Source organism: Amphiura filiformis, chromosome 4 (genome assembly GCF_039555335.1).
Source record: "Amphiura filiformis chromosome 4, Afil_fr2py, whole genome shotgun sequence".
In the NCBI taxonomy this organism is placed as follows: domain Eukaryota; kingdom Metazoa; phylum Echinodermata; class Ophiuroidea; order Amphilepidida; family Amphiuridae; genus Amphiura; species Amphiura filiformis.
Window position 1 is genome coordinate 6,096,697 of NC_092631.1, and position 23,877 is coordinate 6,120,573.

The following is a 23,877-nucleotide window of genomic DNA, read 5'->3' on the forward strand; positions in this document are numbered from 1 at the left end:
TGGTGACCCCGAAATGACCTTTCCAAAATTTGGCTCTAAATGTTGACTACACCCACCAAGTTTCATGCCCATCCGACAGTTTTTACTAATTTGACCTCAGCTGACGACCCCTGGTGACCCTGAAATAACCTTCCAAAAATTTGACTCCAAATGTTGACTGTAGCTACCAAGTTTCATGCCCATCCGACATTTTTTACTAATTCGACCTCAGATAACCCCTGGTGACCCCGAAATGACCTTCCAAATATTTGACTCCAAATGTTGACTGTATCCACCAAATTTCATGTCCATTCGGCAGTTTTTACTAATTTGACCTCAGATGACCTCTGGTGACCCCGAAATGACCTTCACAAAAATTGGCTATAAATGTTGATTGTAACCACCAAGTTTCATACCCATACGATAGTTTTTACTAATTTGACCTCAGATGACCCCTGGTGATCCCGAATTGACCTTCCAAAAATTTGACTCCAAATGTTGACTGTACCCACCCCAGTTTCATGCCCTTACAACAGTTGTTACTAATTTCCGTAAGCAATCGGGTCAAATTATTATTTTTTTTGGTAACTTTTTCTGATATTGGGAAATTTTTTTAAAAGTGATTTCGCCTCCTCATCCACCCCCACCCCCTCGGCTGTCTTTGATTGCTTGACATTCCTTTTGATTTCTCTCAAAAACTTAGCTCATGATTAATATTGCACAGCCAGAGTAAAACATTAAACTTTGCAACTTTCAAACATCATGATCAATGATTTCTGAAACCACTAAGTTCAGTCACATTTGAATTCAATAATTATGTACATTTATTTCAACTTTTCTATTTCTGCCACCCCCCTTATGAATTATTCATTCATAACTGTGATGACCTTGGGACCGTCCAATCAGAATCAACATGATCAATCAATGCGCCGTAAGGTCATGACCTTTGTGTGGTGAAACCAAAATAAACAGTCAAAAATGGCGAGATTGGTCGGCACAGTCGATGTAACATCGATCAAATAAACCGTGGTCTTGAATTTCTTAAGAAGTCCTGGCCTAAAAACTATGCTGTTTTTCAGGAGAAAACATATTAATCTTTGATATTCTGAAGTATAAAATTGTTGGGCAAAGTGGAACATCATTTATTTAGACTGTTTTGCTATGGAAAAATACTGAAAAATTTTCAATTTTGCGAAGAGGTGTAAATCAAATTGAAAATATAATTTCTCCTCAGAATCATGTCCACAATATGGTTTAATTGACTGTTTCTAACAATTAAATCTACAAAGAGCGTGATGAAATACGAAGAGCTTGCATGACTTTCGGTCCGTGTTTAGATAACAGGTGCACTTGACTTACCAAAGAAAAATAGTGCAATCCGTCTATTTCCGTCATCTTCTCGCAACTTAAATTATACAGACCAAAATAATCTCTAGCACACACAGGGAACCAAGCAAAGGGATTGAAATTGCTCGTTTCTCATGACGATTTCGGACTTTTCTTTCATAAAATAACTACTTTCCCCACCTCATTTCAACCCAATATGGAGTGCAATTGATTGAAAAATAACGTTAGAACTCAATTTTCAAAGCACATATCGCACACAGAAATAACCTTAGCATAAAAAGCACCATCGGAAGTGGCGAAAAATGAAGCAAAATACACCGTCCACTTAGCGCGATCACGATGGCTCGTCAAGCAAGCTTGGAGCCAAAAAAATAAGTTTTGAACCAGATTACCTAAAATTGTGTACAAAGACACTTTTTCCGGTAAGTCGACCCCAAGAAATCCGAATCTGACATTAATTTGACGTTACAACATAATTTTTACCCAGAAATCCAAGATGGCCCCCATTTGGTAGAGCGTAAATGTGATTTTTGAATGAGAGCAGAAGCATAAGTGTGTAATTTCCGCCTTATCTGGGGTTCATGTCTCTTATATGGGGTTTAAACTGCCTTATCTTGGGTTTACATCCCTTATCTAGGGATAAGGCGCCTTATCTGTGGTTTAGACGGCCTTATCCTGGGTTTACCTTCCTTACCTGTGGCTAAGATGCCTTAACCTTAGCATATCGCAGTCTAAACCCAGATAAGGCATCTAAACCCCAGATAATGCGCCGTAACCCCAGATAAGGGACGTAGACCGCTGATAAATCAGTCCAAACCCCAAATAAGGCATCTAAACCCCACATAAGGTGCCTTAACTCTAGATAAGGGTCGTTAACCCCAGATAAGGGTCGTAAACCTCAGATAAGACATCTAAACCCAAGATAAGGCGCCTTAACCCCAGATAAGAGACGTAAACTCAGATATGGCAGTCTAGACCCCAGATAAGGCGCCGTCTGGGGTTTACTTCTCTTATCTTAGGTTTATGTTCCTTATTTAAATGGTCCATAGAAGTCGAATCAATCGTCAAACCTTACTAGCCAGAGAGTGGTCACCAAATTGAACTTTTTCACCTGAAAGGTGCATTTTCAGGATTTGGTTCTTCACAATACAACAGTAATGAAAAGAAAAGTGTGAATGTTCGTCATTTTTCAGCACATTTAATTGTGACAGAATACGACGTCAAATATGTAAACATTGCTAATTTGCATATAGCCGCCATTCCTCTAACTAGCTCGTCCAAATCCAAAGGGTACCGGTCGTCTAGTTACATGTTATATATGAGGTCTATAAGTCAAATAGCAAAATTAACCTCATCCAACCATATGTATTAAGGTTGTAGTGATGAGGGAAGTTCTTTGTGGAAAGGTTGATTTAAGGTGGTACTACACCCCCTGATAAATTTTGTGACTAATTTTGCATTTTTCTCAAAAAATAACTACACACTGGTAACAAAAGTTATGTATATTATAGGGGCAAGAAATCCAATTACTTTGAAATTTCAGTGATTCAAGACAAGTGGTTCATTATGTTAACAAATGAGGTACATTTTAGCGGTATCTCTTTTCTTATCATAAATAATGTACCACTTGTCTTGAGTCACTGAAATTCCAGTGGATTCCTTGCCCTATCAAATACATAACTAATTTGTTACCAGTGTGTTATTATTTTTTGAGAAAAATGTAAAAATTGTCACAAATTTATCAAGGGATGTAGTACCACCTTAAGCATGTGTGGCTGAGAAAAGTAGTATCCGGTTTAGATACAAGTTTCAGAAACTTTTTTTTTTCTGAAATATTTTCAGTAAAATTCAAATTTTGTTTAATTCTGAACAGATATCAGGATAATTTTTGCTCTCTTATAAAGAATCCCAGACACACATCTACCACTATTAACCTTTGACCTCATGGGTTCAAAGTTCTCTGTGCCATGGAGACAGCTTTAGCCTGCCTGTAAGCCAAGATGGCTTCCTGTCTTATCGAGTCAAATCTTCTCTTCTCTGCATTGTCCATATCTTTCCTTTTCTTAAATTTATGCACTTGTTTCTTCTTTTGAACTGAGCATTTAGCAGCAGCTTGTGATGACTGTGATGGTGTTTTCTCCATTAAACTTGTTAGTAATAGTTTTCTCTGACCAGCCTGTAGGCAATAAAAAATATTAATGAATAGTATTTAGTGTGCGATGATTATGAAATAAACCTGTTACAAAATCCTTAGAAATTACAGACCCTTAGAAATATTTTGGTCCATCCAAAAGACAAACGGGAAGTTACTCAAACATCAGACTGTGTGCACACAATTTCTTGCCTCAATTGTGACCAGTCCTACATAGGTGAAACATCCAGACTTTTCGGCACCAGACTCAAAGAACATAAAACAGAAGCTGAAAAAGCTTCCAAGAAAGCCTTCACCCATTCTCAGAGACAGGCCTCCAATACAGGGAAGGATATCAAATCAGCAATAACTGATCATGTCTCTGAGGAAAATCATGTTATTGGATGGGACAAATCAGAAATTAAAGACAGAGAACAGAACAGGAAGAAGAGATATATCAAAGAAGCCATTTGGATAAGGAAGAGGGGGGCCAAAACACTCAACAGAGACAAAGGGAACTACTTTCTTCCGTACATATGACCAAGTCCTAAAACCAACAGCACCACCTACGTTAGCTCCAGCAGGTAGCAGCCGTCGAGGTGCAGGGATTGGTCATTCAATTTGAGAAAGTGCTAATAAGTGTTAGCACGAAACTGTCATTGATTGAGGTATGTAACATCAAAATTGGATTTGCTTTAAGAATTTTGAACTTAATATTTCATTGACAATCCTGATGAACTTATTTGCGGAGCTGTTACAAAATTGTTTTGTGGTACCGAACAGGGTGGTTTTTGAAGTCTCAGTCTCACCTGCTTTCGTGACCGCCTGCTTTTGCGACTACTTTTGGTATTTCTTTAGACATTTTATCATTATTATGTGTTAGATCCAATATTTTCACACAATGGAATTCATGATTTGAACTATTCACCAGAGAGCATTTCATCAAAAATATAACCAAAACTTTGGACCAATTTGTCACATACATACAGCCATCCCAAAAAGTGATTATATACAGCCCTCGAATTAAGTATCTGAATGGGCACGGCAAGTTGATAATTGCCTTGGATTTCACTGAAAAGGGAAGGCAGCACGGCAGTTTGTAATATTTCAAGAGGGCATCATGGCAACTGTTAAAAATTTGAGAAGGGCACCAAGGCAATTTCACAAAAGCAAAGAAAACACACACAAACAGTCTGATAGATGATTTTATAATGAAGGGGCAGGGCTGGGGCACCGACGGCAACTTCATTAGAGGGCACAGCAAGTGACTGCCGTCGGACATATTTTGAGGACATTATGGCAGTGGGGATGGGCACCCACAGCATTATGTGAGGCAATAATTCGAGGGCTGATTATATACATGTCTCCTCATTTCAGGCGAGACAAAAAGGTATCTCCAAACGTAACAGTCTAGGCACCACGTCCTATAGCTAGCGCTATCAGTGCCACAATAGGTACCAATGACTCTTTCTATGATATAATAAATTTTCATTATTACTGGTACCTATTATTAATGATGTAAATCAGAACAAGAATGAATAGTGTTTAGTGTGTGTGAAACTATCATTCGTTAGAAGTCCGGGGTACACTTCCATAACGGATATGCATCATGTGCCTCAGGACAGACCCCTATTTCAGACCGGCTTGTACCCAATGACCCCCTTTTTGTGTTATTGTCCTACCTAATACCCACTGACCCCCTTTAAAAATATTCAGGTACTCAATGACCCCCCTTTTTCTATCTCCTGCTACCCAATGACCCCTTTTTATTCCCCAAATTAGGTGGTATTTGTGTTCTCCTCAAGAAATAATGGGATTTTTCAAATTCAATCATCCAGTTACTTCCAATTGTTAATTGATTCAAGTTCCCAAGGTGGCCAAGTTTCTTTTTCGCAGTTTTGGCCCCCTACTTTTAACATGGCCAAGGCACACCCCTGCCATTTCAGACAGGGAGCACCTCCACCTGTTAGAAGTATGTGGATAAGCCAATGAGGTAGAATCGAAGACAAAGAGTACCAATTCCGCCATGTTTGCATATCACTCATGGAGGGCAAAATAGTGTACCTCCGCATTACTTCGCTATGCGCCCAACAAACTTAGATTGAAAGTGTGTTGTTTGTGTTCAGCGTGTAACATGTTGTGCCAAAAAATTATCTTTGGAGTTAATGCCTGAGGGACACTATTTGCCCTCCATATCACGGTTGTTTGATGTGATCATTTATTAATTTTCTAACAAATCATTACAAAATTTTAATTCTAGACCTGGGCAATGCCAACAGCTATCATACTATAAATATACACATATATTTGTTAGCTATTTTTAACATAGAATGTCCTTTCTTTATCACATTTTTCATCTCTTTTCTGCCTTTTTGTGGTAATTTTCATTCTATAAAGTGTAAATTTGTGTGCAAATTGAGGGTGCTATTTACATATATTCTAAGTTAAATTTAGCCAAATGATATGAGTTATTCCTTTCATTTCATGATAAAATTTTGTTAGAAAATTGCCTTGCTATTTGCTACTCATTTTTCCGATGTTTTATTGTCATTATACAAGTTTCTACCCCAATGCAAACAAGATTTTTAAATCTTAAAAGATAAATAGCGCCTTCATTGTTCAACTTTTCTTTAAAATGAATACAGTTCTACATGCCATCAAACAAGCGTGCATGAGTTGCAAGCAGCATTACACACAGGGCAATTTTGAGTCGGTACTCTTTGGGATGCGCTTGTAACAGTGCAGAATGTTGGTTGGGCTGAGGCCCTTTTCAAAAGCAATTCTTGTTCCAATTTCAGAACGAGATAATTCCCATCAATTTCATAACGAGGTAATTTCTGATTTTAGAACACGGTAATTTCCGATTAGATCCATTTATAACTGGTCAAAACTGGTTTTGATAAAAGAAATTTGCATCTCAATAAAAAGGGTACACAATCTCAGCCAATCAGATTGCGAGGTTGAGTAGGCCAATATTCTGAGATTGGCAGACTTGGTACATGTATCGGGAAAAGAAATTCATTCTCTTAGCCAACAGACACACCACTGAACTCTTGTTAAACAAGAAAGCTCCAAAGTATGTTTCTAGCAAAATGCCAGTTTATCCCAAATAAATGGTTCAAAAAGAAACCTGTGGCACCTCTGGAACATTATAACTTACTGTATTAGATGGTTGACCTTTCCGGGGCTGAAAGGAAAGTTCAGGAGGTCTTGCTGCCACTTCACCAAATTCTACTTTGTCTGAAAATCAACAAAACATTACAATGTTAATAACATAAATACTATATGTACATGGAGCTGGTCATAATCATTCAAGGATTGCAGAAAAAGAATGACTACTATGATGACAAAGTTGAGCTCAACAAAATGATGAAATGAGGCTAAGTCATACAACAAGATCTAAATTCACCTCTGAAACCCAAAATCCAATGTGAACCCATGTGCATGCTCTATCAAAGTCAGAGAACTAATCATGCTTTTGTGGTGACCTCTGATTGGCTAGAGTACAGTATCATCACCCTGCTGAGCAATGCCCTGATTGGCTATCTGGTTTCTCTAGTATAATTGGTACCAGAGCAAACCTGTTTCAAATGCATGATGCCTTCTTTTAGAAAAGATTAATACATTTTATTATCTCCAAAGCATTTATTCAATTGATATAGAAATAGTCTTAAGGCCAGAGTAAGGGGAGACACATTCGTCCACACCCGAATTTGAGATTTCTTGATATTTATCAACACTAAGATGTATTCTGTCACTTGAAACTGATAAAAATACAACTTCGTAATATTTACTTGTATTTTTGCTTGATTTATTTCACTCTTTTTAACTCTAAAAGTCACATGGCTCAAGACAGCTTAGTAAATTGGCGGAAATAGTGAGCGGCAATGCGCTTGCGAATGCTGAAATATTGTGATTACGCTGGCAGCGATTCGCGTCAAGCGTGACGTGCACAACTCTGGCGTATATCCAACGAGTCAAGGCGCATTCGGTATGTTGTTAACACCAGCAAATGTGATGTAAACAAAACAAAAATTTGCAGTGAAAAAGCCACTTAGATTTTTTAATTATTTTGGATTTAGGCGCACTAAAAACAGACATTATAGATTCATTGGTGCAAAAAGATGCATATTTAGACCATGCACCAGATACAGCTTTTACAAGCTTGAAAGTCTTGCCGTTTTAAAATATAAGGACGTTTTGTGCATAATTTTGACATTTTTTTACTAAAACGTCGATTTCTCAGAGTTGATTTTTAACAATATTGTACGATTTTTGTGACAAGATAACTCGAAAAATATGCAACCAAAAGGTAAACCTTTTGCACTATCGTTTAGAGCACATCAAAGTCTAGGGAAGGTTTTCTCATTTTTTCAAAATATTAAAAAAAAAAAAAAATATACACCATTATGTGCAATTTTTAGCTTAATAGAGTGACAAAATTGCTTTTTTCACATGTTTTTTGCAATATTTCGAAAAATAAGACGAATTTCAAAAAAATATAAAAACCTTCCCTAAGTTCATGTCTCTTCTCCATGAAAAACTAACTAATTTTTTTTTACTCCAAACGGATTTTTTTTAAGTTGTCACAAAAAAATTGGGGTAAAAAAGTGCATTTTTGTGATTTTTTCAAAAACTCAAGATTTTTGAACAAATCTGGCGTCACCATGGGATTCCTTGACTCATTTCCTTTCCAAAAATGTATAGTTTTATATACTTTGGACATACAATTCAAAATAATGACGCTCGAAAAGGTCTGTATTCTCTCCCATTACTCTGCCCTTAATTTAAAATATCTTATTTTTTCTAAATTATGAAGGAAAACGATTGCATTTTGTCAAAGGAATATAAATTGACCCAGTCCAAACAATCCATAAGTCAGCCTCACTTCCAACAACTTGTTGTCTTGAAAATCAAAATGCTGTGATCAAACATCTATCGCAAACGAAGCCATGATCTAAATTGACACGATCACATGACACAATCGTTTGATAATATGGTTGGTGTTTCACAATCGCAACGAGGGGGGCAAAAAGCTGCTGTGGCTTCACTTAATAATAACAAAGCTTGTCGTTATTGATTCTCCAATAGTGTTACCAAGTATGTACTTAATATAGGGAATAAATGAGTATCAAAATGGTGACACCATCTGATCCACTCAAACCAAAGTTGGGAATTCTGAACAGTTACTTATACTATCATATTCATTACTAACTTGCTCAGTATCAAAGATTACTGATGCTGAAATCTCAAAATCTCAGGCATCGGCGTGATGTCATGCCGATGCGCACATCGTTACTGCGCACTTCACGGCTTTGAAATGCGCAGTAATGATGTTCAATAAATGATGTGCGCATCGGTGTGACATCAAATAACAACATCTCAGGCCTACTCGCAAAGGCTTATGGGATTTTCTGAAAACATCGATTATTTTAAAAAGGAAACACTTTACTTGATTATTGACAGCTAAAAAATCTAAAAGGTAACATTTATTACACTTTCTCTAATCATACCTTTGAAATATTGATCTTCTAATTTGTCAATTTTCTTCTCAACTTGTTTTTTCTTCTTCTTTTCTTTTAACTTTTGTAACCTCCTGAAATAAAATAAAAGTAATAGAAAATGTGTAAATTCCAAGTTTTTTGTACCATTTACTGCAGGGCTGACATACCTGCCACAAGTAGCCTTGATTCAAGCCGTAGTGCATTTTAGGATTTATCTTCATTTGACTTCTACTATAATACCACATGTTTAGAGATATCAAGCAAGTGTCAAATCCTGCTTCTTTCTAGTTTGCACAATTAACAAACGCCTTGATCATAACCCTAGCAGAAATTCTATACAGCAAGAAGTGTATCAAAAGTGTATCAAAGTGTATTAAAACTGTATCAAACAGCAATTTAATACAGTTTTGATATACAAAGGGTGTATTGAAAATGTATCAACTGAAAATATAAGGTATCAAAACTGTATCAAATACCACCTAACTGTATCAAAAATGTATCAAAAGTGTATCAAATTTGAACTTAGTTAATTTTGGCCATGCTTGTGGTGTATCAAAAGTGTATCAAATTGAACTTTGCAGTTTTTCAGTGCATGTAAAGTGTATCAAAGTGAACTTTTTGGTGCTAGATGTATATCAAAAGTGTATCAAATTGGACTTAGTCAAATTCTGGCTGCATACAGTGTATCAAAAGTGTTTTTTAGTGTATGTAAAGTGTATCAAATTGAACTTAGTTAATTTTTGGTGTCTAGAGGTATATCAAAAGTGTATCAAATTGGACTTTGCCTGTTTTTTTAGTGTATCAAAAGCGTATTAAATTGGACTTAGTTTATTTTGGGTGGCTAGAGGTATATCAAAAGTGTATCAAATTGGGCTTTCATAAACTGACCTTTTGTAGTGTATCAAAACTATATCAATAACTGATCACATGTCTAGATAATGACTCATCATTTTCAAATTTGCCCATGTGGCATGTATGCAGTTAACACCAGGATTTGCATTTGGAAATGTACTGTATTTTAGAGCAAATTATGGTGTTTTATTTATCATGATGACGATACAAACATGCTTGTAGACTGCACATTAGGTTACAATGTAGTTGTAATCAGGGACTGTGATTAAAGAGGAAATATCTGACTTTGTTCTGATAAGGTAAGCTTACTATATATTATATATAGGGCCTCAATGTATATGTATTAAGCATGAATATAGCACATGCCTGTATAGTAGATGTTATTGGTAGCCTTTTTGTCTCTTTATTGAGGGTAACAACTTCAGTGACAAGCACTGCATTCCAAGCAGGCCTTCTGATGTATGTATGTTCCATTTTGGTTGGGTTTTGCTTCTTTTTTGCAAGACTTTCTCACACATTTATCCTATTGCGTTGTAATTTTGAACGTTGATAGGGGAAAGTGCATTGAGCTGCTCCGTGATGGGGGAAAGTGCTAGAGGTCAGCATTAGCAGTAGAGGGCAGTGTTGAATTTGAGCTTGATTAGACTAATTTCAAAATTTGACCTTTGACCCCTTCACTTTGGGGTCATTAATGTTTGCAAATATGTTTAGATCATGTACGGATAATTCTTGTTGAATTTGAGCTTGATTGGACCAATTTTGAAATTTGAAAAACTGTATCAAAAGTGTATAAAAAACTGTATCAAAAGTGTATCAAAACTGTATCAAAAGTGTATAAAAAACTGTATCAAAAGTGTATCAAAAAACTATCAAAAGTGTATCAAAAAACTATCAAAAGTGTATAAAAACTGTATCAAAAGTGTATCAAAAAACTATATCAAAGGTGTATCAAATGGCATGTATCAAAAATAGGGCGGTCCAGCTGGCCAGCATTAGAATTGGAACGCTGATTTGATACAGTGACATATTTGATACACTTTTGATATAATTATGTATAAAATGTGTATAAAATGAAAGGATAAGCATTTCAATGCTAATTTGATACAGTTTAAATTGGCACGCTGATTTCATACAGTGACATATTTGATACACTTTTGATATAATTATGTATGAAATGTGTATGAAATGAAAGGATCAAAATTTCAACGCTAATTTGATACAGTTTAAATTGGAACGCTGATTTGATACAGTAACATATTCGATACACTTTTGATATAAATTATGTATGAAATGTGTATGAAATGAAAGGATAAAAATTTCAACGCTAATTTGATACAGTTTAAATTGGAACCCTGATTTGATACAGTTACATATTTCATACACTTTTGATATAATTATGTATGAAATGTGTATGAAATGAAAGGATAAAATTTGAACGCTAATTTGATACAGTTTAAATTGGAACGCTGATTTGATACAGTTACATATTTCATACACTTTTGATATAATTATGTATGAAATATGTATGAAATGAAAGGATAAAAATTTGAACATAAATTTGATACAGTTTAAATTGGAACCCTCATTTGATACAGTAACATATTCGATACACTTTTGATATAAATTATGTATGAAATGTGTATGAAATGAAAAGATAAAAATTTGAACGCAAATTTGATACAGTTTAAATTGGAACCCTCATTTGATACAGTAACATATTCAATACACTTTTGATATAAATGAAATATGTATGAAATGAAAGGATAAAAATTTGAACGCAAATTTGATACAGTTTAAATTGGAACCCTCATTTGATACAGTAACATATTCGATACACTTTTGATATAAATTATGTATGAAATGTGTATGAAATGAAAGGATAAAAATTTGAACGCAAATTTGATACAGTTTAAATTGGAACCCTCATTTGATACAGTAACATATTTGATACACTTTTGATATAAATTATGTATGAAATGTGTATGAAATGAAAAGATAAAAATTTGAACGCAAATTTGATACAGTTTAAATTGGAACCCTCATTTGATACAGTAACATATTCAATACACTTTTGATATAAATTATGTATGAAATGTGTATGAAATGAAAGGATAAAAATTTCAACGAAAATTTGATACAGTTTAAATTGGAACCCACATTTGATACACTAACATATTCGATACACTTTTGATATAAATTATGTATGAAATGTGTATGAAATGAAAGGATAAAAATTTCAATGCTAATTTGATACAGTTTAAATTGGAACCCTCATTTGATACAGTAACATATTCGATACACTTTTGATATAAATGATGTATGAAATGTGTATGAAATGAAAGGATAAAAATTTGAACGCTAATTTGATACAGTTTAAATTGGAACCCTGATTTGATACAGTAACATATTCAATACACTTTTGATATAAATTATGAATGAAATGTGTATGAAATGAAAGGATAAAAATTTCAATGCTAATTTGATACAGTTTAAATTGGAACCCTCATTTGATACAGTAACATATTCGATACACTTTTGATATAAATTATGTATGAAATGTGTATGAAATGAAAGGATAAAAATTTGAACGCTTAATTTGATACAGTTTAAATTGGAACCCTGATTTGATACAGTTACTTATTTGATACACTTTTGATATAATTATGTATCAAATATGTATGAAATGAAAGGATACATTTCATTTGATACTTTTTGATACATTATCTTGGCATTTGATACACTTTTGATATGTATAAAATGTGTATGCAATGTTAATTTGATACAGTTTTGATACATAAAAGTGTATGAAATGAGGGTTCCAATTCAAAGCCTTTTATTTCATACATTTTTCATACGTATCAAAAGTGGTGTATCAAAAGTGTATCAAATTTCAGCCAGGGAAGCTAATTAGATTAACCCACCCCTGTATTGAAGGAATAGGATTGCTTCAGAAAACCAGAGCATCCAACATGTCCAATCAGGTTTCAGTTTACCATGATTGGGTAGTTCCATTCTATCTGTGGGTATAGAATGCACATCATTACACTATTATACACATTGTTGCCTTTGTTGTAGACTCTATTTAATGATACTGTTATCTAATCACAGTATATTCATATCTTGAAAATACTGAAACACCATGTGCATTTATTTCTTTCAACCTTTTCATGATTAAAAGTTTCATAATACCACAATTAGTACATTATTACACACATAGATATGGAATTGCCCAAGGTGTGAGGTAAAACAGTGACTGCAATGATGTAAAATGAGCTGGATCATTATGTAATCAATTAGCTTTCTTACAAGTCCTTTCGGACAACAGCAAGAACTCCCTGAAGGCATGTCACTATTAAACAGTCAACAGGGGAGGGAGGACTTTTAAAATATCACACCAATTGGGATTAGATTAATTAGCAAAGATTATTTTTACATACAAGGGACTAGGCTCTAGGGTATTATAGGCCTACAGCATGAGACAGTGAGAGTTCTGTGGTATACCAGTGGCTAGAATCATAGATGCTTGAATAGTACTTTGGTATAGGCCTATATATTAGCATACTAGTTCTTTTAGCATGTTTTAGGGGAGGGAGGACATGTTAGAACCGGGGCTTGGTCATAGAGTGACAAGGGTCATAGCTGAAAAAAGAATAAGATTCAGGTTGCGACGGTCTGTGAGATCCCATGACCTAGCAGTGGAAGTCCCAAGATCAAACCTTGTCAGCCATGAAAGATCATTTCTACCATCTACAGCCCAATTATGGAATTCTCTACCTGCCCAAATTCCAGCCATTAGATCGAGGGCCAGCTTTAGCAGGGAGGTAAATCGCTTTCTGGGTGCATCCTCGTCAGCAGCTTCTAAATGATTTATTTGTCTCTGCTGTTAATGCCCAGTTATGCCGTAAAAAAAAAAAAAAAAAAAAAAAAAAAAAGATATCATATCACAGAGACATCAGGTCCGAAAGGGCTTGAGCAAGTCTAGCCACAAGTAATAAGAATCTTCTGTACCATCTTCACTGCTAATTTCTCAGAACATCTGGACACATTCTGAATTTGTCTGAAGTGTTCAACTTTGAGGAAAATCTTTTGATGGCAATTTCATAATTAAGCCCAGATATCATAGCAAGTTATTTGATGCTATCCAAGTCTTTGTGTGTTGAGGTTTCTGTTTGTGCAAGAAAAAAAACCCAGAAAACATCTGATGTGTTCAAATGAACATATGAACACATCGAACACATTCTGGAGCTGTTCAAATTTTAAATCTGAACAAATTTGAACACATCCTGAACGCATCCGATGTGTTCAAACGTAACAGATTTTGAACACATACACACACGTTCTGGTTTGTTTTTTTAACCGTCTTTGGAAACATTTATTAAAAACATATCTAGTATTTTCTTGCACAAGCAGAATCCTCAACAGTGACACACAAAGACTTGGACATAGTCCAATAACTTGCTATGATATCTGTGCTTAATTATGAAATCATCATCAGAAGATTTTCCTCTTGAACACTCCAGACGAATCCAGAACACATATTCAAGGTGTTCTGACAAATTTGCAGTGTCCTGCAGGGAGTGAGTAAGGCTGAACACAAGCATATGACAGGTGTTCTGTTACCTATCTATACCATTTATCACCCTGATGCAGCAGTGACGTCAACGCATTGAGGCAGCAGTTTCGAGAGCGAACCTATGCAGTGTCTTTAAGTTTATGCGTGTGTACGCCAGCACTTTGAGCAAACGCTTGCGATTTAAAGCTATGCCCAATGCAATGCACACTGACGTCACTGCCACATCAGGGTGAAAATTGGTATCATGTCTGTAACCTGCCATGAGTTACAAATCACTTCCAAACCAAGATCTTCACCTCTGAGACTGAGATCCCTGCACACATCCAGCATTGCGCATTACACGATCAGCATCGCAAACAGTATGCGTTCCTGTCTATCAATCATCAGAAGTGTAACTGTGATGATTTCAGATTAGACTAATCAAGCCTTATGTGTCAGGACATGCAATTTCTCATGCATGAAATAACATTTTTCTTATATTCATAAAAAAACAAAAACAAAAAACACCGATTTATGTAGCGCCATTACATAAGATCACTGTACTTTACAGAAAAGTCTCTGGCTACTTTCCAATAACTTAACCCCCTGAGCACTACCTGCCGATCAGTTTTCTGCCTCTGATTGGTCAATTACATGATATCTTCACTTTAATCACCAATCCGAATGGAGCTTTGCAAATGATTCACCCGCAATTTTTTTGCATGGTGAAATTATTCTAACAATGTTGCTGATTGGTCCAATTGATAATGAAAACTTCTTTTTTGGCCAATCGGCAGGTAGTTCTTGTGGGGTTAAAAAGGATTAATGGACTTTTCTGTTGAATTTCTTGTATTAGAAAGGAAAACTGATTGGAACACTTATTTTTGCCTGCTTTTCCACACTTCTGATGCAGACAAGTGAATACATGTACATTGTAGTATACAGGCCCGTACGTAAGATTTTTTTTTTTTTTGGGGGGAAAGTAGGGATTTTGAAAAAGTGGACTTTTTTCCAGGAAACTGAGGAGGGGGGGGCAATTTTTTGAAAAGTTGACCTTCTTCCCAAATTTTGGACCTTTTGACCAAAAAGCATAAAAACCTGATTTTTTTTTTTTGCTCGCTACACTCGCAAATTGGGATTTTTGGGACATTTTTATACTTGTGCAAATTTGGGGTGGGGAGGGTATGGCTGCACCCCCACCCCTACGTACAGTCCTGGTAGTATGGGGATAATGCCTCAATGGTGCACGGATTCCCATTAGGAAATGTGCACTGATTTGGCTGATTCTCAGTGAGTTTTTCATGTTATCAGAATCTTCCCTCAAAAATCTTTTATTTTCAGCAGCAATGTTTTTTTCCAAAGTCTACAGTTTACGCAGATTCCACAGCAGTACAGGGTGTAAACAATACAATAGTTGGGAATCATCAGTGCATGACTAAGTTCTTTCAATAACTCTTGACTGCAGCATAAGGTCCGTATGCACAAAAGAGTTAGACCGGGTCTAAAGTTATACCTGGTCTAAGTGGAATTTTGTTCCATCAGAAATGGTCCTTTACTCGTGAGCCACCACAGAGCTGGTCTAAAAGCAACGTGTCACTTATCCATAAAGCCGGGGAGACCGATATGCCAGAAAACTTTCGCATGATATCTCTGACTTCGTGCGTTGGTAAAGTGTTCCACCAAATCCTCTCCGACAGAATCTCTGAATATCTGATTGATAGCAAGTTGCTGGATCCAGCTACTCAGAAGGCCTTCATTAAAGGCATCAACGGCTGCATCGAACACACCCTGGTTATGGGGGAACTTATTAGTCATGCTAAGCACAATAAAAAGACCATTCATGTCACCTATTTCGATCTAGCTGACGCATTTGGGTCAGTGGAACACAATCTCATTCATTACACCCTTCAGAGAAACCAAATACCCCAGCCTGTTTGTATGTATATTGAAAACCTCTATGATAATTTGGAAGGCTCCGTAGGGGCCCCACCTGGAACAGTACATCATTTCAGTTTAAAGGGGTGTTTTCCAAGGTGACCCCTTTCACCAATAATTTTCCTTTTGGTTTTCAACCCTATCATCCAGGTTTTGAAACAATATGAGGACACTTGTGGTTACAATATGGAAGGTGAGCGGTATGTAACGTTACCTTTTGCAGATGACTTCTGTCTTATTACCGCCGACAAGCGCAAACATCAAAAGATAATGAATGAGATTGACCACATTACCAAATCCATGAATCTTACTTTAAAACCATCTAAATGTAAGTCAATGTCGATTTGTAGTGGGAAGCCAAACACGTGTCAATTCAATATTGGTGAAAATGTGCTTAAAACAGTCAAGGAGGCCCCCGAGAAATTTCTGGGCAAACATATAACTCATGGGTACAAAGGTACCGACATCGTTTGGTATTATTAAGAACAAAGTTCTTGAACACATTGACAATATCAAAATGAGCCAGGTAAGAGATGAATACAAACTGAGGGTCTATACCCAATACGCTTTACCGGCCTTACGGTATTTATTCACTGTCCATGAGCTAACTGATACCCAATTAACGGGTCTTGACCATGTCCATACCAACGCTATTAAGACATGGCTAGGTTTGTCAATTACTGGTACAACACCGGCTTTTATACATAGCCCTGATGGTCTATCAATACCGAGACTGTCAGATGTGTACCTTGAAGCACATACTCTATCTTATGCCAGAAGCCTTGTTAAAGGGGACAGCGGGGTTGTCCATGCTCTCCAATGTAAGGTCAGTCGCGAATCTGAGTGGAAGAAAAAGATGAACAAGTACGGTAGCAAACGCTGGGTTACTGTTTTTCAGGATGCTTCTGAGGTCGCCACTTCACCAAAACCTAAGTGGGATGAAACTAAACATAACATCAAACAGATTCTCAAAACGACGAGATACTGAACAATGGAGAGACTATGTCCAACCCCTGCTCGTCCAAGGCAATGTGTTAAAACTAATTGAGGCCGAAAAGTCGGACCTTACCTGGAGGTCGCTTATTTTTAATTTGCCTAGAAAAGTTTTAAGTTTCGCTGTAAGATCATGTATAGACTTTCTACCAACATTCACCAACCTGCGGAACTGGGGTAAGCGAGTCAACGACAAATGCAAACTGTGCAATAATACTCAAACTCTTCTCCATGTACTCAACAATTGCCAGACTGTTTTGCAACAAGGTCGCTATACATGGAGGCACAACAGTATATTAACTCATATGTTGAACTCTTTTAAAGTACTTGTAGGAAATGCTAAGGACAGTATTGATATATATGCCGATTTGCCTGGATGTACCATCACTGGAGGAACACTACCACCAAATATCCTCCCTACCGCCCAAAGACCAGATATCATCATTATCAACAATACCAAAAAGTCTGTCCATGTCATTGAACTTACGGTGCCTTTCAAACCAATATCCAGAAAGCCCATGACACAAAAATGTCTCGTTATGAAAACCTTCATTCTGACATCAAACAAGAAGGTTTCAAATGTCATCTGAACTGTATCGAAATAGGGTCCCGAGGACTGGTGACGGCTGATAACACAGAGAGGTTGAGTGAGGTATTCAGATTTATCGGTGGTAGATCCAATAGCAGTAAGACTCTTGCTAAAGATCTGAGCAAACTGGCCGTCATCTGTAGTTACTCCATCTGGAACGCGCGCAATGAACCTAATTGGGATTCTGCACCGTATCTGAAGGTCTGATTCAGCCTCCCATTCTGCTGTCACCATCCTGCTTCCTGGTCTCTGTTTTCCATTTTGATGTATTTTAATGTTTTAAGAGTGCAATATTTTGGTGTATATTGAACATGTTGAACTGTAATGTGTATTGTCTCCCCTGCCTGTCTGCCGCTCCATGTGGAGTTTGGTAGCGTGTCCTGGGGTAAATGTATTTTCTTTATTTTTGTGTGTTATTTTTGAATAAAGAATGATTGAATTGATATATCCTTCCTAGAGTAGCTAGCAAATTCTAAAGATTTAAATGCAAAGTTCAAAAATAATACAAAATAACTTAAGCAAATGTAAAGGAAAATGCCCTTTCTCCTGGGGCAAAATTCCACTTAGACCAGGTCTAACTTTAGACCCGGTCTAACTCTTTTGTTTTGTGCATACGGACCTAAGGGTTTGTGTGTGAAGATGAGATTTTTTATTTTTAAACCATCGCAAGTTTCAAGACATACTATGTTTGGTTGGTTGTAGGTCCTTATGTGATGCAGCATATCAAAAGGGGGGCTTTACAGCAAAGTGCTTTTCAAGATATAGATTAAAATGGAAAAATTGAAAAAAAGAAGGAAAATAATAACAATTTGGGATGCTTTTTTACTTATAAAATATAAATGCCTTGATTAATTTTAGCAAATGAGGTGTCATTTTAAAACTTGCAAAATGCTTTTAAAGCAGAAATACTGAACTTCATCTGTAAAGTCCCCCATTTTGATGTGCTGCATCACATATTGTCAACTTACTCTTTGTCTCTGTTGGACACCTTCTTTTCACCAGGTTCATCCAAGACATCAGCCTGATGCTTGCCCAATAACTTAATCTGGTCCATCTGGTCACGGATCTCCTTGTCTGCCTCTGAACGAACTCGTCGTACAAATTTCTTCTCTGATTCGCCTCGATAACGTCTCACTTTGTCTTTCTCTGCTTCTTCCTTTGCACTTACTGAAAATAAATGACACACAGAGTGATGGTGACAAAATAACAAACATATCGACACTGGGCAGGGAAAACCTCCTATGTAAATTTTACTGTTACTCATTATCCCCAGACACTGAAATAACGAAATAAGGCTGACATAAAATGAGTCCTAGCAAAAATGGCGCTGAAGGCCCCTTGCAAGCACGCCTGTGATTGGTCCTCCTGACACAGAAAGAGGCACCCCATTGGTTCAGTCAACAGTAACATGAAAACATCACGGGATTTCACTAAGGCGATACCATTTCAGCGGCAGGGATAATTTTGTGTTTCATTTGACAAGCAAATTAAACTGCATTTTGACAAAACACAGAACAGTGCAAGATGTCAAATTTGAAGGCATTCCCATTTTGCAGGGGACATCAAAAACACTGAACTAATAAAACACAATATCTTTGAACACTTCAACAGTTTTTGTGCCCCTGCAAAATTACAATACCTTTAAATTTGACAAATTGTTCTTCTCCATGTTTTGCCAATGAGTAACAGTGAAAATTTACATGGAGGTTTGCCCTGTGCAGCGGCGATCTTGAAAATGATATTATTGTGATTTCACATGACTTGCCAATAGCAGGTATCCATTGCTTTGCACTATAATACAGGGTGTCCCTGAAAGAACTGCATCATCCAAAACCACATTGAATGATCTGCGACGAGTCCTGGTTGAAGAATGGAATGACGCCATATCACAGCAACGTGTGACCGGACTGGTGAGCAGCATGAGGAGGTGCCAGGCTGTTGTGGCTGTGCATAGTTTTTCCACCTGCTATTGAGGTTAGTGACTAGTGTTGTTTGAGCACAGAATAATGGTCAATTTGGCACATTCTGATTCCTATTTGTTTGAGGATTTTTTTTATCATTCACTTTCATGTCGTTTGTTAGCCAGCCACCCATCATTTTAGACAAGCAGTTTGCTCCTGGGACAGGCAAAATTATGTGACATATGCTAAATTCTAAAAGTAATACTTGCATAAGTTCTGTGAACTCAAAACAAGACCAGCCTAATAGCCTAGAAAGGTCTGGTTATGTTTTCAGTGTCAATTTTTGGACAGGCAGTTTGGTGAAAATGATGGGCAAATCCTAGCTAATACCCTGCCTCCCCAATCTATATTACATACATTTGACATTAGTTTCCTGCTGCTCCTGTTTTTGTGCATCTTGTTTCCTCTTCCTCTTCCTAGCCTTTTTACTCATCGTTTCTATGGCGGATGAATCTTTCTCAAGTCGCTTCACCTTCTTCTTTTTAGCTCCTTTATGTTTCAGAGGGTCCATGATCTGTTGTTATTTAATTAGAAAAATTTCAGCAAAAAATAAGTACATTTTTAATGAGGAAGCACCCCCCCAGCAGTTCTTCTGGGGTGAACCAAACCTGTCTGGTTATCAAATTAATCAGGTGACAGGTGCTTATTGATGTTTTAATGTTATTGCATCAATTAGCACCTGTCAAATTCAGAGATCACCTTGTCACTGATTAATTTCAGGCAGGTTTGGTACACCCCAGAAGAACTGCTCTGACAGGGCTTCCTCTTAAGCAAAATCAATCAATTCTAAGCATACAATATGTATTTTCACTAAAACAATTTCTCACTGTAACTCTGTAAGGCCAACAAACAAGTAAAGCTGCTGCACACATTCCTTTTGCAGTGAGTATTTGTCTCTGAAAAATTTGCCAATTTAATTTTTTTATCTGAATATTTTTTATCTCAAATATGTTTTACAAAATATGTCTTACAAAAATGTTGTGATTAACAGAAAAGAAAAAGAGCAAAGCATGCCAATTTGATGTGGGGAAACAAGTAAAATACAGATTAGACGGTATGCAGAGGGTGGACAAAAAACAGCAAATGTAGGCATAGAAGTAGGTAAAGTTTGATAGCCAAAAATTATCAATTTCAAGGTCCACAGAAGTGTTAAACCTGAAAAAACAACAGAGATCAATGGGAATACAAAAGTGCACTGGAACAAGTGATGAACATAAGCAGACACAAAGAACCAAACAACCAATGTAGGTACAAAAACAGGCAAAGTTTGATGGCCAAAAAATTCCAATTCCGGAGCCCACAGAAGTGTCAGGAAAACAGTACAAAAGGAAGTGTACAAGTGATGAAAATTACTGTGCACATAAGCAGACCAAACAGTTGTTGGAGGCTTACTACATTGTTGCAATGGATCCCGACCTCAACCAGAACAAGGGACGACACTACCTGCCACCGCTATAAACCAATCATAAATTAAAATCCCATGACTCCGGGTCTTCCTGTGAGTCACAATGTGATTAGCTTTACTGTTACAGTCACAATTCTGATGAAATCCCACATGTGGAGATGAAATATTAAAAGTCACTATTTTTTTAAAACATTAATTTTACCAAAATATCATGCTGCTAGAGCTCTATAAATGCCTTGTGTTCATGAGAATGGCAAGAAAGCACGGCATAGCTATAGAATACCCATCTCACCTCCCAACACACAGGGTTAGGGTTAGGGTTAGGCACCCTGAGCGGGGTATTCTATAGTTATTCCGAAAGCACACTGCATGACCAAACAAAGTGCAACCGATTCCAATTCAAGAAACAATTCAATTCAAGAAACATTTATTTCACAACTTCAAAAATACATAGTATAAATGACAAATGCCATAATTTTCAAACCAATTACATACAAAGCAAAGTAATGAATCCGATCACAGGCCCACTGATGACAGTCAAATGCGATCACGTAAGAACAAACAACCTATTAAAAGGCAAGAGACAGGTCAAGAGTGGGCCTGAGACAACAATAAAAAACCTAAAATAAAGTTGTGGGGCAACACGCGGGGAGCAAGCTCGTGGGTGCGGGTTGCCGGCAAACAGTACAAACGAAAATACAAATACAAACAGGACAGGACAAGACCTTATAAAAAAAATAAGATGTGATTCCAAACAGCACTACAGTCCCTTCCCTAAACTTAACCACCACACACACAATCTTCAGTTCTTCACCCTACATCCAAGGGGGTTCTAAACTTTGGTTTGGGTGGGGATGTGCAGCTGGGACTTCCGAAAATCTACCAGACTTTTAAACAAAATTTGACGAAAAACAGACCCGAAATTATACCAATTTTTGGAACATTTTTACAAATGTTGGTAAAAAAAACAATGAAAAATTTGCAGTTTTTCAATGCATATAAAATTATGAAAAAACACCCATTCTAATTCAGAGCCATCAATACACCAAAATGGCCAAAAATGCACCCGAGCTCTCGCGATTATGTTCTTTCAACCGTTTGCAAAGGGGTCTTTCTGTCTCTCCAATATACCGACAGTCACAATCTTCACATTGAATGTCGTAGACAACACATGTACGGCCTATTAACACTATCCGCAATATGCTTGTTTAGTCCTAAAGACAAAGTTAGCAAATCCGACCGTACATGTGTTGTCTACGACATTCAATGTGAAGATTGTGACTCTCGGGATACTGGAGAGACAGAAAGACCCCTTTGCAAACGGTTGAAAGAACATAATCGCGAGAACTCACCGGTTGGGTCCCACATGAAAACTCATAGTCATCAATTCAAGCCTGAAGAAGTGGACATCTTAAATACAGACTCTAGATGGTTCCAGCGGGGGGTGAAAGAATCCATATACATTGCTGCTCACAACCCGGATCTCAATAAGGACAGGGGCCGCCACCACCTACCAGCCGTCTACCAACCTGTCATGTGACTCTGACGTCATATCTAAGTCACATGACTAAAATCCCGCTCCAGTCAACCACTCTTGAAAAAGTCTCGTCGGATGACGGACGAAAATTTGAGTAAGTTTAAACTTACCTCAACTTGCTACAGCTTACTGCAGCCAAAATGGATGAGGGATTTCCCCAACAAGCTGAGGAAAGCTGCACACTAGTATTTAGGTATGGGCCCTAAGAACCCCCCCGGCCCTACATACCTTGATCAGATCTTGGAGCTTCCTGGTCACGGGCTGTGCATCTGGATCTTGAGGGGCTTGGTTTAGCTGTTTCTCCTTTCTAAAGTCGCCCCACCCCACCAGGCCCTACATACCTTGATCAGATCTTGGAGCTTCCTGGTCATGGGCTGTTCATCTGGATCTTGAGGGGCTTGGTTTAGCTGTTTCTTCTTTCTAAAGTCACCCCCCCCACCCCACCAGGCCCTACATACCTTGATCAGATCTTGGAGCTTCCTGGTCATGGGCTGTTCATCTGGATCTTGAGGGGCTTGGTTCAACTGGTTCTCCTTTCTAAAGTCAAAGAAAGAAAAATATTGTACAGATGGCGATCATGAAACTGAGAATGATTACATTTATGAGTTGAGATGAATTGAGCTATATGTGGTACACGTCTAAGAATATACTGGAGACATTCACCATGGAAATGAGCTATTTCAGTTGAAATCCATACCAGTGGCATGCGCAAAGGGGGAGGGGCAATGCCCCACTTTTGTTGGTCATTCGGGAAAACGTTAAAAACATCAAAATTTGCTCCTAATCAGACTCCATTCGGGTGAACTGAACAACCTGGCCCCCACTTTCAACAAAGCTGCGACGCCACTGATCCATACACCCCTATGGAAGACATTAAAATAATAAAAACAGACTACGAATGAGAATAAACGATAAAACCTTCAAGCAGTCAAGTTAGCTCAAATAATAAGGCATTCAACAATGGTGCGAGAGGTTGCGGGTTCGAACCATGGCGGTGGTTAGTACGCTCTCGTGTAAAATTGAGTTAGTTCGAAATTCACCTGGACAAGGACCTTACTGCTAATTGTCTTGTTGTAACCTGTACAAAACTCA

General features: G+C 37.2%; 1 protein-coding gene across 1 annotated transcript in view; it reads right to left on the reverse strand.

Annotated features, from left to right (window-relative positions):
* Positions 1-2,732: 2,732 nt before the first annotated feature.
* LOC140150509 (uncharacterized) overlaps positions 2,733-23,877 on the reverse strand; it is a 48,426-nt gene continuing 27,281 nt past the window's right edge. Inside the window, exons 2-7 of the mRNA XM_072172542.1 lie at positions 23,244-23,322; positions 20,201-20,357; positions 18,851-19,049; positions 8,971-9,053; positions 6,618-6,697; positions 2,733-3,502 (exon numbers count right to left, since the gene is read on the reverse strand). Of these exons, the coding sequence (XP_072028643.1) occupies positions 3,269-3,502; positions 6,618-6,697; positions 8,971-9,053; positions 18,851-19,049; positions 20,201-20,357; positions 23,244-23,322 (832 nt within the window). The 3' untranslated portion in view covers positions 2,733-3,268. The remainder of the gene's footprint in view (positions 3,503-6,617; positions 6,698-8,970; positions 9,054-18,850; positions 19,050-20,200; positions 20,358-23,243; positions 23,323-23,877) is intronic.